Below are 13,739 nucleotides of genomic sequence, written 5' to 3'. Positions count from 1 at the left end.
AAAACACACGATTTGTAATTGAGATCATCTCTACAACAAATTTTACAACATATTATGTTCACATTTTTACTGTAAATGACAATATCTGATGGTAAGTTTACCAACAGTCCTTTAATTTTATGACAAATTCACTGTCAATCCAGGATCTTACAGCCACAATGATGAAATATAGGCTGCTGCTTGTATTGTATAAGTTCTGCGGTCAACCGGTACCAGCAAAAGTAATTTTGTCATTGGAGCTCGACAAAGAACACATCTCAGGTTGGTGATATGGGATATATTTTACATATTTAAGTCTAGAGCTCTATCTGTTGCTTATCTGTGAGTGCTGTCTGTTTCTTCTAGCGTGTTTCAGTATCATAATGACTTATTTGTACAGGAGTATCTGTACTTACCTGTACAGAAGTAGCAATCATACAATTTCTATTATTAGCTAATGTTAGCTTAATAGCTAGCTAATTAGTTCAGTGGTAGGCTAATGCAGTACCACATTATATTTCCTTGTTAGTCCAAAACAAACAACTAGGTGGATTTACAAACAGCTAATGTAATGTTTCTCTTGAAGTGCACTGAGTTACATTCAAATTCATGAGCAAGTGTTACTGCTCAGTTTAGCTAGTTGTTTAGCTAGTTGCTAACTGTTACCTGCATTTTCATGAATTCTATTTTAGAATTCCTTAGATTTGTCTTTTATGATTTTATAATGCTTTTTACTTTACTTTTTCCTTCAATTTTTTTTTTAGCATTTATAGTATGTTTTTAATATTTTTTATTAGCTATTGAGGAGATTGTTGTGCTTGCCATTTACCAACAGCTGCTACAGATTATAAGGACCCATCTTGCAAGGCCACAATAAGAAAGTGGTTGGGGGGGTAACAGTTTTATTAACAAACTAGTTAAAGCCAAATAAATTTCAAACACAAGGCCCAAAACCAGCCCAACAAACACAAATGTGATGAGATTAGAGGGAGCTGTCTGCCTGGTACTGCCTTTCAGACCAGACGCACAAAGTTCCACACACTGCTTTTTAATGGCAAAGGCCATACAGGCAAGCAGTGTCAGCCAAAGATGCAAGTGCTGTTGCTGTGGAACCCTTGTCAGCACACTGTAGTCAAAGTTCAACCAAACCAACCAAAGTTCAACCAAATCCAGCTTTCACCGCAGCACAATGTGATGTATATTTATGCAGTCAACAGAAATGCAAGGGGAGCGCTGTGACGCATAATTGTGCAGCCACTAGAAATGAGGCCTGAAGCTGGTCCGAGTATAGAAAAAAATATGGCAGAGACATTCATTTTTTGAGAGTCTGAGCACCCTGAATTGTTGGACACAATGTAGTATTTTTTTTTAGAGACAATCCAGCATATTATTAACAGAAAATTAACATATTTTTCCATTAACTTAGAGGACAAGTGCAAGAGCGGCTGAAAAAACTTCAGGAACCAGTATATCAAATCGAGGAATGCCCTGAAAGAGAAGAGAAGTGGTGCAGCAGCAGAGGCCAGGAAGCCATGGCAACTTCTGCAAATCATGGACGTCCTGGAGCCTCAAGTGTGGGAGAGGGCCACTTCCTCTAACACGTCCAGGTCCCTGAGTGAAACTACCACCTCTTCTTCCACCTCCTCCTCTCTGGCCAACTATCCTTCAGTAACCCAATTGTCATCTCCTCTTCTCCCCCATCAGCATCCTTTCCTCCCACATTGTCACCAGAAACATTCACCCTTTTTCTCACTGGAGTCTCTCCCAGCCACTCTGTATGTCCACCATCCCTGTGGAAAGTTCTCCTTCACTCCAGAGGATCTCCCTGCTCCCCACATCCAAGATGCAAAATGCAGAGAGAGACAGATGACTTCAAGAAGCAGATACTGATGATCCTCAGTCAGCCACCTGATCAGGAGGCGCAGTTCTTGATTAGTTTAGCTCAGCCTTTGAGGTGGCAGGTTCCACAAATGTGGAGCTTAGCTAAAATGTAGTTCAGGATCTCGTAATTATGAGAAAAGGTCAGGTGTCTAAATTGTTTTATGTATACACTATCGTACTTCCAGTCCCTCAGTAAAGAAGCGGGTTGAGCTAAGCCGATGATAACACACTGCAATCAAACACAAAGTGTGGATTTTCCCCTGAAGTACTCCTGGATGAATGTCCAGGGAGGAGCATGGGGTGTCTTCCAGCTTTCACTCACACAGCCCCACCGACCACTGAGGGACAAAGCGGGGCTCATTCCCACCCGCGCACATGCCAGTCTGTGGGCCCCGTGCCCCGCCTTGCTGGAGGAGTTTCATTCATCCAGGAACAGTTGCAGGGGTATTCAACTCCAGTTCTCAAGGGCCAGTGTCCTGCACCTTTTAGATGTGCTCCTGGTCCAACACACCTGAATCAAATGGCTGAATTGCCTCCTCAGTATGCAATCACGTTCTCCAGAGTGCTGCTGCTGATCTCATAAATTGACTCAGGTGTGTTGAAGCAGAAACACATCTAAAATGTGCAAGAAACCGGCCTTCGAGAACTGGAGTTGAACAGCCTTTAGGGGGAAATCCACACTTTGAGTGCGTCGTGGTGTGTGATCATAGTGCAGTGTCGGTGGTTACAAATTGGCAGATTTTCGATTATGACTCGAGAATTGTCACGCTTGTCTTTACTGGGGGACTGGACGTACGGAAGCACATTGTGCGGAAGCGATTGCGCGCACACACACACACACACACACAAAATAAATAAATAAAAATATAAAAAGCCTCATCTCGTAATTACGAGAGCCTGATGGCGTAATTATGAGATATCTCATAATTACGTCATCAGGATCTCGTAATTACAAGAAAAGATCTCATAATTACGACATCAGGATCTCGTAATTACGAGATCAGCGGTCAATTTTTTTTTCTTTTTTTTATCCAGTGAATGCAGTACGCTTCAGTACTATATAGTTATTTATTCCCACATTAATTTTTTGTATTTAGGATAAAATTGATTAAATAAAATTCTTAAAAACTGAATTAAAAATTAACATAATGTGTTTGCTTTTAAAGAGGCCAGTACTTCATTATCTATGTATTTCAACCAGGAGAGACATGATGAATTAAAGTTAAATGCTTATAGCAGAAGCTTCATGTTGTTGCATGATTTTTAATCCAGGAAACAGGTATGTGGTACTGTCACATTTCATTTACTATTCATGATTACTTGTCCAGCACACATGTATCCATTAATTTAAGTATTTACTTGCCATCACTGGATCTGTTATTGCTTTATGCTGAGATTTAACAGGAAAATGCTCTTTCAAGAATGAGACTGGCTCTTAAAAGAGCCTTTGTTTTAAATAGAAGAAGAACAGCAGCAGCAGGTGTGGGTTGCAGAAACAGCAGATGGTTGCATCAGGTTCAGCCCAGGGAACTTCACCAGCAGCTACTGAAGGCCTCCTTTACAGCTGTGGCTTCCTGGGTGGAGTTGTTGGCAGCTGTTCAACTCATGACCGTGACCTTCGATCCCTCAGGTGGCACTGCATTAAAAACCGACATCATTGTGTAAAGGATCTTACCGTGTGGGCTCAGGAACACTTAAGAAAACCATTGTCAGTTAACACAGTTCGTCGCTATATCTACAAGTGCAAGTTAAAAATCTACCTTGCAAAGTGAAAGCCATACATCAACAATATCCAGAAACACCGCCGCCTTTAAAATTGTTTTTGGAAATCATGGACGTCGTGTCCTCTGGACAAAAGAGGAAAAAGACCATCCAGATTGCTACCAGCGCTATGTTCAAAAGCCAGCATCTGTGATGGTATGGGGGTGTGTTAGTGCCCATGGCATGGGCAACTTACACATCTGTGATGGCACCATCAATGCTGAAAGGTACATCCAGGTTTTGGAGCAACACATGCTGCCATCCAAGCAGCGGCTTTTTGTTAGGGACGTCCCTGCTTATTTCGGCAAGACAATGCCAAACCACATTCTGCACGTGTTACAACAGCGTGGCTTCGTAGAAAAAGAGTGCGGGTACTAGATTGGCCTGCCTGCAGTCCAGACCTGTCACCCATTGAAAATGTGTGGCGCATTATGAAGTTCAAAATATGACAACGGAGATCCCAAACTGCTGAACAACTGAAGTTGTACATCAAGCAAGAATGGGAAAGAATTCCACCTACAAAGCTTCAACAATTAGTGTCCTCAGTTCCCAAATGCTTATTGAATGTTGTTAGAAGGAATGGTGATGTAACACAGTGATAAACATACCACTGTCCCAACTTTTTTGAAATGTGTTGCAGGCATCCATTTCAAAATGAGCAAATATTTGCACAAAAACAATCAAGTCTATCAGTTTGAACATTAAATATCTTGTCTTTGTAGGGTATTCAGTTGAATATAGGTTGAAGAGGATTTTCAAATCATTGTGTTCTGTTTTTATTTACATTTGACAAAACATCCCAACTTCATTGGAATTGGGGTTGTAGACAAACAAACACATTCACACCTGCATGCACACCTAAAGATAAGTTAAAGTTTACAGTCCACTTAACCTCGATCCCATGACCTTCTTGCTACGAGGCAACAGTGCTAACCATTAAGCTATTGTGCTGTCCAATCTTACTGCATTTCTTAAACTAATTGGCAGAAAAAAAAACAAAATTGCCAGACAGGCTAACTAACATAGGCAGGTGAGATGATTGTCATATGGCTGAAGCAGTGGGCTTATGACCAGCGAATCCTTTGTTCAAATCCTCATCAGACACAAACATCACTCAAGGCCCTTGGGTAAGGTCCTTAATCCCGAAGTCACTCCCTGTGTATAGTGAGCGCCTTGCATGGCAGCACCCTGACATCTGTATGGGTAAATGTGGGCCATCACTGTAAAGTGCTTTGATTATATAAGCACTGTATAAATTCAGTCCATTTAGAGAATTATAGATCCAACACTTGTATATTTGCATATACAAATCACCCCCTGCTATGATTAAAACACATCTTACACATTTATGTCATATACAGTGCTGTATAAATGATTTAGACATGCCTGTGGTGGTGGTGGTGGGGGGGGGGGGGGGGGGGGGGGGTTGCTTTCACAAATTGTGCTATGAGGGGTCAGGGTCGAAATCCAGGGATAAGTATTTACACCAGTGGGCCACAGAATCGATTTCCTCCCAAAAACCACGGAAAAAGTATGCTTAAATTTAACTTCTTTTGTCCACTACAGAGGACATAATGAATGAGCTGGGTCTAAGGAGGATATAGGGCTTGCTTCACCATTATGGAGTATTTGTCTACAAACTATAATATCTGGTTTTGTCACCCAGTGACCTACTTTCGTTTGATGAAAACAGTGGATAGCATGACCCCTTTAATGATGTTTCTTCACATAACGTCATTATACATTTGACCATCTGTCTGTTTTGCAATTTAATGTGAAAATGTTTGAAATCAGACATTTTTCTGCCATTGCAGATCCAGCATAAGATGCTACAAGGCTCAAATATCTTGGGTCATGAGAGGCCCATGGTCATCAGGTTGTCCTTCAGCACATGCGTTTTGGCAACTGTGTGTCTGCCGCTGCTTGGACTGATAACCTGTGTCTTCATATCTTCAGTTTTCCACTTTGAGGACTCCACTGGGACACACTGTCAGGTAACATCCTTATTGTTCAAACGCTGAGACCATACTGTTTTCAGTGAGATTTATTTAATGCCTCAGTCACACTAGGAAAAGGATTCCATACAACCCAAATCTGTGAAACTGTGTGCAATCACCTTGCTATCACATTGCAACTACAAATCCCTGAAATTGGTGTGTCCATACATTGCATCGTCAGACTGTGATAAAACAGCCATAAGACCGAATATGATGCCAAGTCATCTGCTGTCAGTGTTAGAGTGAATGTCGCCAAGTTGGCAATTACGTGCAAACTGTATGCATTAATATGGCGAATGAGTGCGACACAGCGGTCAACAATGCAAATCTTTTGGTGTTTGTTGCAAATCTCTTGCCCTCTATATGGAACCATCAGTTCGAGGGTATTTATTTAGGCAGTTGTGGAAGTGACAGCACCACATCACGTCAGATCATGACTCTCCAAAAGGAGAACGTGTGTCTGGGTTTTGTATCTGAACCTTTTAAATGAAGGTTCAACAATAGTTTATTGTTGAACCTACATTTAAAAGGTTCAGATTTTCTTACTGTAGTAAGAAAATCAGCTCTCCAGCCATAAGTTCTTGTCTCGATTTGACACACATTCAAATATGTTCCATTATTGAATGTGTGCAGGTGCAATTGCTGTCAAATTGTTTGCAACCTTTGGCAGTGTGAGAGTGAACATGTGTTCTGAGTAAGGCTGCGGTTGTTTGGGGATAGGACACGTCTCATCTGGTGAACTGTGCAGTCGCCTTTCAGTCAAATGCAGGGTGCTGCTTGTTCAAGCACATTCGACCAGCTAGTCACTACAACTCCTTACAATCAGTCACCAGCAATGACAGGATTCATTGTGGTCACCAGGCGATGACCATTTTTTTTCTGAGTCACATGTTGCCCTCCTAGTTTTACTCTTGTGTGACTGAGGTATTATGCAGTGTATATATACCCAAAATATTTGAACTATAACTAAATTATTGTTGTCGCTTTCAGGTTCCAAATTACCTCCCTTCCATTAGTGCTTCAATAAGTCTGAGTCCTGAGTGTCATATATGGCGGTTTTGTATCGGCCTTCACTCTGCACCGAGGCTTCTGGTGGCATTTACCTACTTCAGGTTGTATAAGACACGATTTGCCTCAAAGGTTGCGGAGACAACCCTCAGCTGCCTGAGCCTGGTCTTTTCTCTGTCTGAAAACCTTGGTCTTTTGCTCCTCACTTATGTGTCATCCAGTGAGACATACTGTGAGTAATCTATCTTTACCAAGAATTTTGTTTTCAGTTGAAGAGTTTCATTCAAAAATGCTATACGTCCATTTTTCTCAAATGGGGACACATGCAATTGATAATGTGAATTCACAGCTAAACACATTAGAAAATGCACAGGTTTGCATAAATTAAATAAAAATGTTGTGTTCAAATTCGTTATTATTTTGCACACTGATGGTAATCTAAGCAGCTAAGTGCATGTTGGTCTCAACTAAAAAAACAAAATTAAATTATAGCTAAATTAAAGTTAACTTTTCAGTTAGCAGATTAATGATTATCAAAGCTAACTTTTTGGTTAGTTGTGCCCACCACTGTGCACTGGTCACATAACCTTGAAAGATACATTTACATTTTAATAAAGCTAAAAAAAAAATGTGTGTGCCACCTTTTCTTTTTTGGGGGGGTTATCCCTAATAGTTTTGATGTTGGACAGTGTTTGTTACACTAGCTTCCTGAAACTTACTGTCCCTGTCAACCACATGTTGATATCTTTTGTCTAGCCAATTTTATGATATTTCATTTCTCTATTTTCAGGGGAAATTAGTGAAAGTTTTGTTGCAGCTGAAAAATGCATCTTTTTCTGACACTGTGAATGTTGATATCATTTATAATTTAATTTTAAGTGATGCCATGCCTAAATATTATTCCAGTGAGGGAATTCTTTCATGTTCGTGATATGTGAATGCATAGGAACTGTTTTCATTGCATCAAATTTCACCTTTTCCCCTTATATGTATAATATGTTTTATAAAATTTCATCATATTCTAACTCTGTTGGTCAAACTTTTAACTGGTTTATGGTTATTTCAGAAAATAATCACAGCGCATCACTTTTTCCATGTTTTGCATGTTGCAGCATTATTCCAAAATGGAGTAAATTCATTTTTTTCCCCTCAAAATTCTACTCACAACACCTCATATGACAACATGAAAAAAGTTGTTTTTTTGTTTTTTTTGCAAATTTACGCACACACACACACACTTACATACATACATACATACATATATCTATATATATATATATATCACATGCACATATATTTTGACAACTGTTTTTGAGAACTGTTTTTTGAAGTGGACTAAATTTTCCTATGTCATGTTTTTGTTGCAGTTGTGCATAAGGAAGGTTTTGTCCTGTTCATCATCAGCTCACTTATCTACATGCTGATTACATGTCACTTATGGAAATCTATAAAGAAGTATTCATTCAGTCCAGAGGTAAATAATTGCTGTTTTAATTTGTACGTCATCAGCATGTCATTTGCAGAGTACAAGTGCACTGTGTTTGGGGTTTCTTTTCATTTTGTTGTTGTTTTCTAACCATATGTAGATATTACATTTGCCTGTAGTTGCATAATAATAATAATAATAGTAATAATAATAATATGGGCAGCACGGTTGCTTAGTGGTTAGCACTGTTGCCTCAAAGCGACAAGGTCATAGGTTAGATTCCCACCTGTGGCCCGTCTGTGTGGAGTTTGCATCTTCTCCCCGTGTTTGCGTGGGTTCTCTCTGGGTGCTCCGGCTTCCTCCCACATCCAACAACATGCAGATTAGGTGAATTGTGTTGTGAAAGTGTAGTGACACGGACCCACAACAGGGGGCGCAAATGAACGGTCAATAGATGAGCCAAAAAGTAACAATTTAATGTTGTGAAATGTGCACAACGAAATACAGACAATCTCAGAATATAATTACAGTCAAATCACAAAGGTGACGTGTGGGCAGGCTCGAGGATAGAAGACGTCTGTCCTGAGAAGAGCCGGAACCACACGATTTCCGCCGCCACTGAACCTGGTGAATACTGGAGCCGCCAAGTCCCGAATTCCCAGGTGATCACCGTCCCCGACTGTCGGATCTGGTACTGCTGGCGAGAACAAAGACAGTCAAGTGTAGGTGTGTGCACACCCAGTAACAACAACGGTGGGAATGCCACCTCCACCTCTCACTCAATATGTAGCAGAGTACCGCAGTGATTCCTCAGGGAAAAAGAGTGCCGTCCAGCACTCACTCAGCTTCCACAGAAAGAGGGACCGGTACTCCTGCAAACACTCACAATATACAGATATCTTGTAAAACAAATGGCTGAGGATATTACCTCCAAAGAAGTACGATATCTCGGCGATGAGGTGGAGATGATGTCTGGATTTTATGGAGTGCGATGATGAAGAATGAGTGACAGCTGTCAGGAATTAATGAGTGACAGCTGTCACTCCCGGCTGTGTCCGTGGCGGCAGCGCCCTCTCGTGCCTGAAGCCCGCACTTCAGCCAGGGTGCCCTTTGGTGGTGGGCCAGCAGTACCTCCTCTTCTGGCGGCCCACACAACAAATTGGAAACGTGAATGTATTTGTTTGTCTATATGTGGCCCTGCGACAGACTGGCATCCTATCCAGGCTGACTTCCTGTTTGGAGTAGACCCATGGTGCAAGAGACTTTTTTGTACGTCTATGCAAGTCACACGTGTACCAATTTTCATATCCCTACTCCAAAAAAACCCCTAGGGGGAGGGGTTTTTGAAAGTTTCAAGGGGGCGCTATTGAGGCATTTTGCCCCGCCCATGGGCGACGCCCCTATGAATTGTAAGAGGTTTTTGTGCTCGACCTGTGTATCAATTTTCATGATGATGTGACAAAATTAAAGCCGTCAAAAGGAAGAACGTAATTTCATGGCGAATGGGCAATATTCGGCACGCCACCACACGGACGCCGTTACTCATAACTTCACGGCGTTCATCACCTACGTTCACCAATTTGTTCTGCATGTTTTAGAAGTGGAATGAAGTTGATTGGGTTAAAATGTGATATCAGGACCTCTTAAAGTAAAAATAGGACATTTCCCACCACCACTGGGGGGCGCTATGGCGGAGGTGGGAACATAAAATATGTAAACGTTCAGGGCGGAGTCCTCATCATGTCCAGCAAGTTTGAAGGATCTACCATGAAGTATGTGGGCGTGACAGCCGGTCGAATTGAAATGGTATGCTCCCAAAAGCTCGCCAAATTTTGACGACCCCTAGCAGCCACGCCTTTTGACTTAATTAGAAACGTTTGATCACCATTGTGTTGTGATGATTTTGACCAAATTTGAAGATGATCGGATGAAATCCCTAGGACGAGTTCGTTCAAATGTAAGTAGTGGAAATGGCCAAAAATGGCAAAAATTTGCTCAAAATCGAAACTTTAAATCAAAATGGCGGACTTCCTGTCGATATTTCACCATGACAGTAAGAGACTTTTTCGTGCGTCCTGGCATGGTAAATATGTGTACCGAATTTCGTGAGGCTACGACGAAAAAAGCCCAATGCGGAGGGGTTTTTGAATATTTCTAGGGGGCACTATTTCGTGATTTCGCAGCGACCATGTGCGACGCCCCTAAAATATCGAATTTCGGATCCGGCCAGACGACTTTGGAAAGTTTGGTGAGTTTTTGAGCATGGGAAGATGCCGAAATTTTGATTTCAAAAGTGAGAAGAATAATAATAATAATAACTAGGACTGCAAGCAGTCATATATGGGCCCTCGTTCCGCACAACCGCCTACCCAGGCCAGTGGGTGCCCTTGTGACCACATGTGGGCATGTGCATGCAGGGGCAACCACTCGTCACACAGTTAAAATTTTAAACAAATCACACAATGCATCAAGGAGTTATGACATGTTGATTGTTCATCCACTAGGGGGCGCTCAGTGTACAAACAGAGGGGCTGGGTGTGTTCAGGGGCCAACCGTCATCATACATGTGAAGTTTCAAGTCAATCAGGCAAAGCATGAAGGATTTATCATGACTTGATGTTCCATGGCAAAGGGTCAAAATGGCGGCACCATAGCGGCCACACCCTTCAACATAGAGAAAAGCTTTCGATAACTTTTGGTCAGTATCATCTTTGGATGTTGTCAAAGAAATTTGAAGTGCATTGGACAGAATCCCTAGGAGGAGTTCGTTCAAATACAACATGTGGAAATCATTGCAAAATGAGAAGAAAATTCAAAATGGCCGACTTCCTGTTTGGAGTAGACTCATGATGCAAGAGACTTTTTTGTACGTCTATGCAAGTCACAAATGTGTACCAATTTTCATCTCCCTACTCCAAAAAAACCCCTATGGGGAGGGGTTTTTGAAATTTTCAAGGGGGCGCTATTGAGGCACTTTGCCCCGCCCATGGGCGAGGCCCCTATGAATTGTAGGAGGTTGTCATGCTTGACTTGTGTATCAATTTTCATGATATGACAAAATTAAAGCCGTCAAAATGAAGAACGGAATTTCATGGCGAAGGGGCGATATTTGGTACGCCACCACACAGAAGCCGTTACTCATAACTTCACGGCGTTCATCACCTACATTCACCAATTTGTTGTGCATGTTTTAGAAGTGGAATGAAGTTGATTAGGTTACGTATGTGACATCAGGACCTCTTAAAGTAAAAATAGGACATTTCCCGCCACCACCGGGGGGCACTATGGCGCAGGTGGGAACTTAAGATATGTAGACGTTCAGGGTGGAGCCCTCATCATGTCCAGCAAGTTTGAAGGATCTATGATGAAGTATGTGGGCGTGACAGCCGTTCGAAGTGAAATGGCGTGCTCCGAAAAGCTCGCCAAAGTTTGACGACCCCTAGCAGCCACGCCTTTTGACTTAATTAGAATCTTTTGATAACTTTTGATCACCATTGTGTTGTGATGATTTTGACCAAATTTGAAGACGATCAGATGAAATCCCTAGGACGAGTTTGTTCAAATGTAAGTAGTGGAAATGGCCAAAAATGGCAAAAATTTGCTCAAAATCGAAATTTTAAATCAAAATGGCCGACTTCCTGTCGATATTTCACCATGACAGTAAGAGACTTTTTCGTGCGTCCTGGCATGGTAAATATGTGTACCGAATTTCGTGAGGCTACGATGAAAAAAGCCCAATGCGGAGGGGTTTTTGAAAATTTCTAGGGGGCGCTATTTCGTGATTTCTCTGCGACCATGTGCGACGCCCCTAAAATATCGAATTTCGGATCCGGCCAGACGACTTTGGAAAGTTTGGTGAGTTTTTGAGCATGTGAAGAGGCCGAAATTTCGATTTCAAGAGTGAGAATAATAATAATAATATTAATAATAATAATAAACAGCGCAATTACAATAGGGTCCTTGTAGGACGTTGCCTACTCGGGCCCTAATAATGGCATATAAGCAGAATGTTTCAAGAAACTCAAATACAGATGTAGGGTAATACTCAATGTCTAATTATTATCTGAAAATACAACCCAAACACAGAAAAAGCTTGGATAATTTGTATAATGGAAACTAAACAACAACAAACAAGCACAAACAAACATTTCGTTTGACTTATATTTCACTGCAGATGCAAGAACCCAAGATAATTCATATTTTGTGTGGTCAAATTAATTTCATTACCTCCGCCAAGGAGGTTGTTTTTGGTCGCATTTGTTTGTCTGTCTGTTTGTCAGCAGGATAACTCAAAAGGTTTTGAACAGATTTTGATGAAATTTTGTGGAGTGGTTGGAAATGACAAGAGGAACAAGTGATTAAATTTTAGTGGTGATCCGGATCACGATCCAGATCCAGGAATTTTTTAAATGATTCTTCACCTTTGTGGGATAGGGGGAATTTTGACATTCTAGTTTCTAACTCCACAAAAAGAAGGCAGAAAGGCTTGAAAAAAATTAGGGTGTAACATAGTCAAATGTTCTATCAAACAACAAAGTTTGGTGATGATAGGGAAAATAGAAAATGTGTCAGTGTGAGGTGACAAATGAAGCTAGAGATGCACAACTAACACCAAATTGTAGCTGAATCTGTACTGATTCAGTAAGGTGTCATCAGATTTGATGTACCTTCAAATGTTATGGAGTTAGATCCAGAAGAAAACCGCCATTACCGAAAAATTGTTTTTATACAATAACTTTTGAACTAATAAAGACATAAAAGTGATTCCAAGTTCTAGTGGTATGTTTTCATGGTCAAGGATGTCAAATATACAGGAAAGAAAAGTGTATGTATCATTGGTTGTAACACTGAATTGTTGAATAGATCACTGTGCCAAGGAGGGAATCTCTTTAGGGTCAGTGACCCTATGGCCTTGGCGGAGATTTGCACTCTCTGAGTGCTTCTAGTTTAATGTGAGTCAAGTCCTTCAATTGTGTAACACGATTTTTGTTCCTGGCAAATAAGTGTCTTTTTCCTATATTTATTGCAAAACAATAGAAAAAGCCCAATTTTCATACCAAACTTTGTTTTTTTTTTGGGCTGCACAGCAACTTTATCCCCCCAAAACACCTATTTTTGACCATTTTCTGACTTTTTCATAATAAAATTAAAATACGGAACATAACTGCAGCAAGGTTATTTTCAAACATTTGAAAACAATTTTACAAAGTTAAAAATGAACAGTTTTCCTTGATTTGCGAATGTGCAACAAATCACTTTCCCTTATCAGACCCCAAATGTAGTCCCCATCACATTTTTATTGTAAGATGCCTGATATCTGTGTTCAAAGTCCATTATGTCTTGTTGGAAGCGCTCCCCATGTTCTTCTGAGTATACCCCCATGTTGTCCTTGAAGTTGCCCATTTGGCCATAATTTCTCACCAAAGTCTGAACCAGTTCCACATAATTGTCAGCCTGGTGGTTGCCCAGAAACCCATGGACAACATCAGCAAAACTTTTCCATGCCTCCTGTTCCTTTGCTGTCAGTTTCTTTGGAAATTCAGGGCACTCTATGATTTTCTTGACTTGTGGTCCAATGAAAACAACAGCTTTCACTTTTGCCTCTGACAGCTTTGGGAAAAGGTCTTGAAGATACTTGAATGCTGCAGACTCTTTGTCAAGCGCTGTGACAATTGTTTCATGAGACC

At 41.0% G+C, this 13,739-nt stretch overlaps 1 protein-coding gene across 2 annotated transcripts in view; it reads left to right on the top strand.

The window, feature by feature from the left end:
- LOC117508583 (post-GPI attachment to proteins factor 2-like) overlaps window positions 1–13,739 on the top strand; it is a 29,044-nt gene that overhangs the window by 1,556 nt on the left and 13,749 nt on the right. The window contains exons 2-4 of one of the 2 annotated variants that reach the window (XM_034168380.1): window positions 5,436–5,615; window positions 6,759–6,858; window positions 7,994–8,100. In XM_034168380.1, coding sequence (XP_034024271.1) covers window positions 5,448–5,615; window positions 6,759–6,858; window positions 7,994–8,100 — 375 coding nt within the window. In that variant the 5' untranslated portion in view covers window positions 5,436–5,447. Of the gene's footprint in view, window positions 1–5,435; window positions 5,616–6,608; window positions 6,859–7,993; window positions 8,101–13,739 lie in introns of both variants that reach the window. The other variant, XM_034168379.1, reaches the window with a different exon arrangement.

The sequence above is a fragment of the Thalassophryne amazonica genome, chromosome 4 (genome assembly GCF_902500255.1).
Source record: "Thalassophryne amazonica chromosome 4, fThaAma1.1, whole genome shotgun sequence".
Classification (NCBI taxonomy): domain Eukaryota; kingdom Metazoa; phylum Chordata; class Actinopteri; order Batrachoidiformes; family Batrachoididae; genus Thalassophryne; species Thalassophryne amazonica.
Note: the sequence above shows the minus strand (reverse complement) of the source record. Positions and strands in the feature narration are given on the sequence as shown.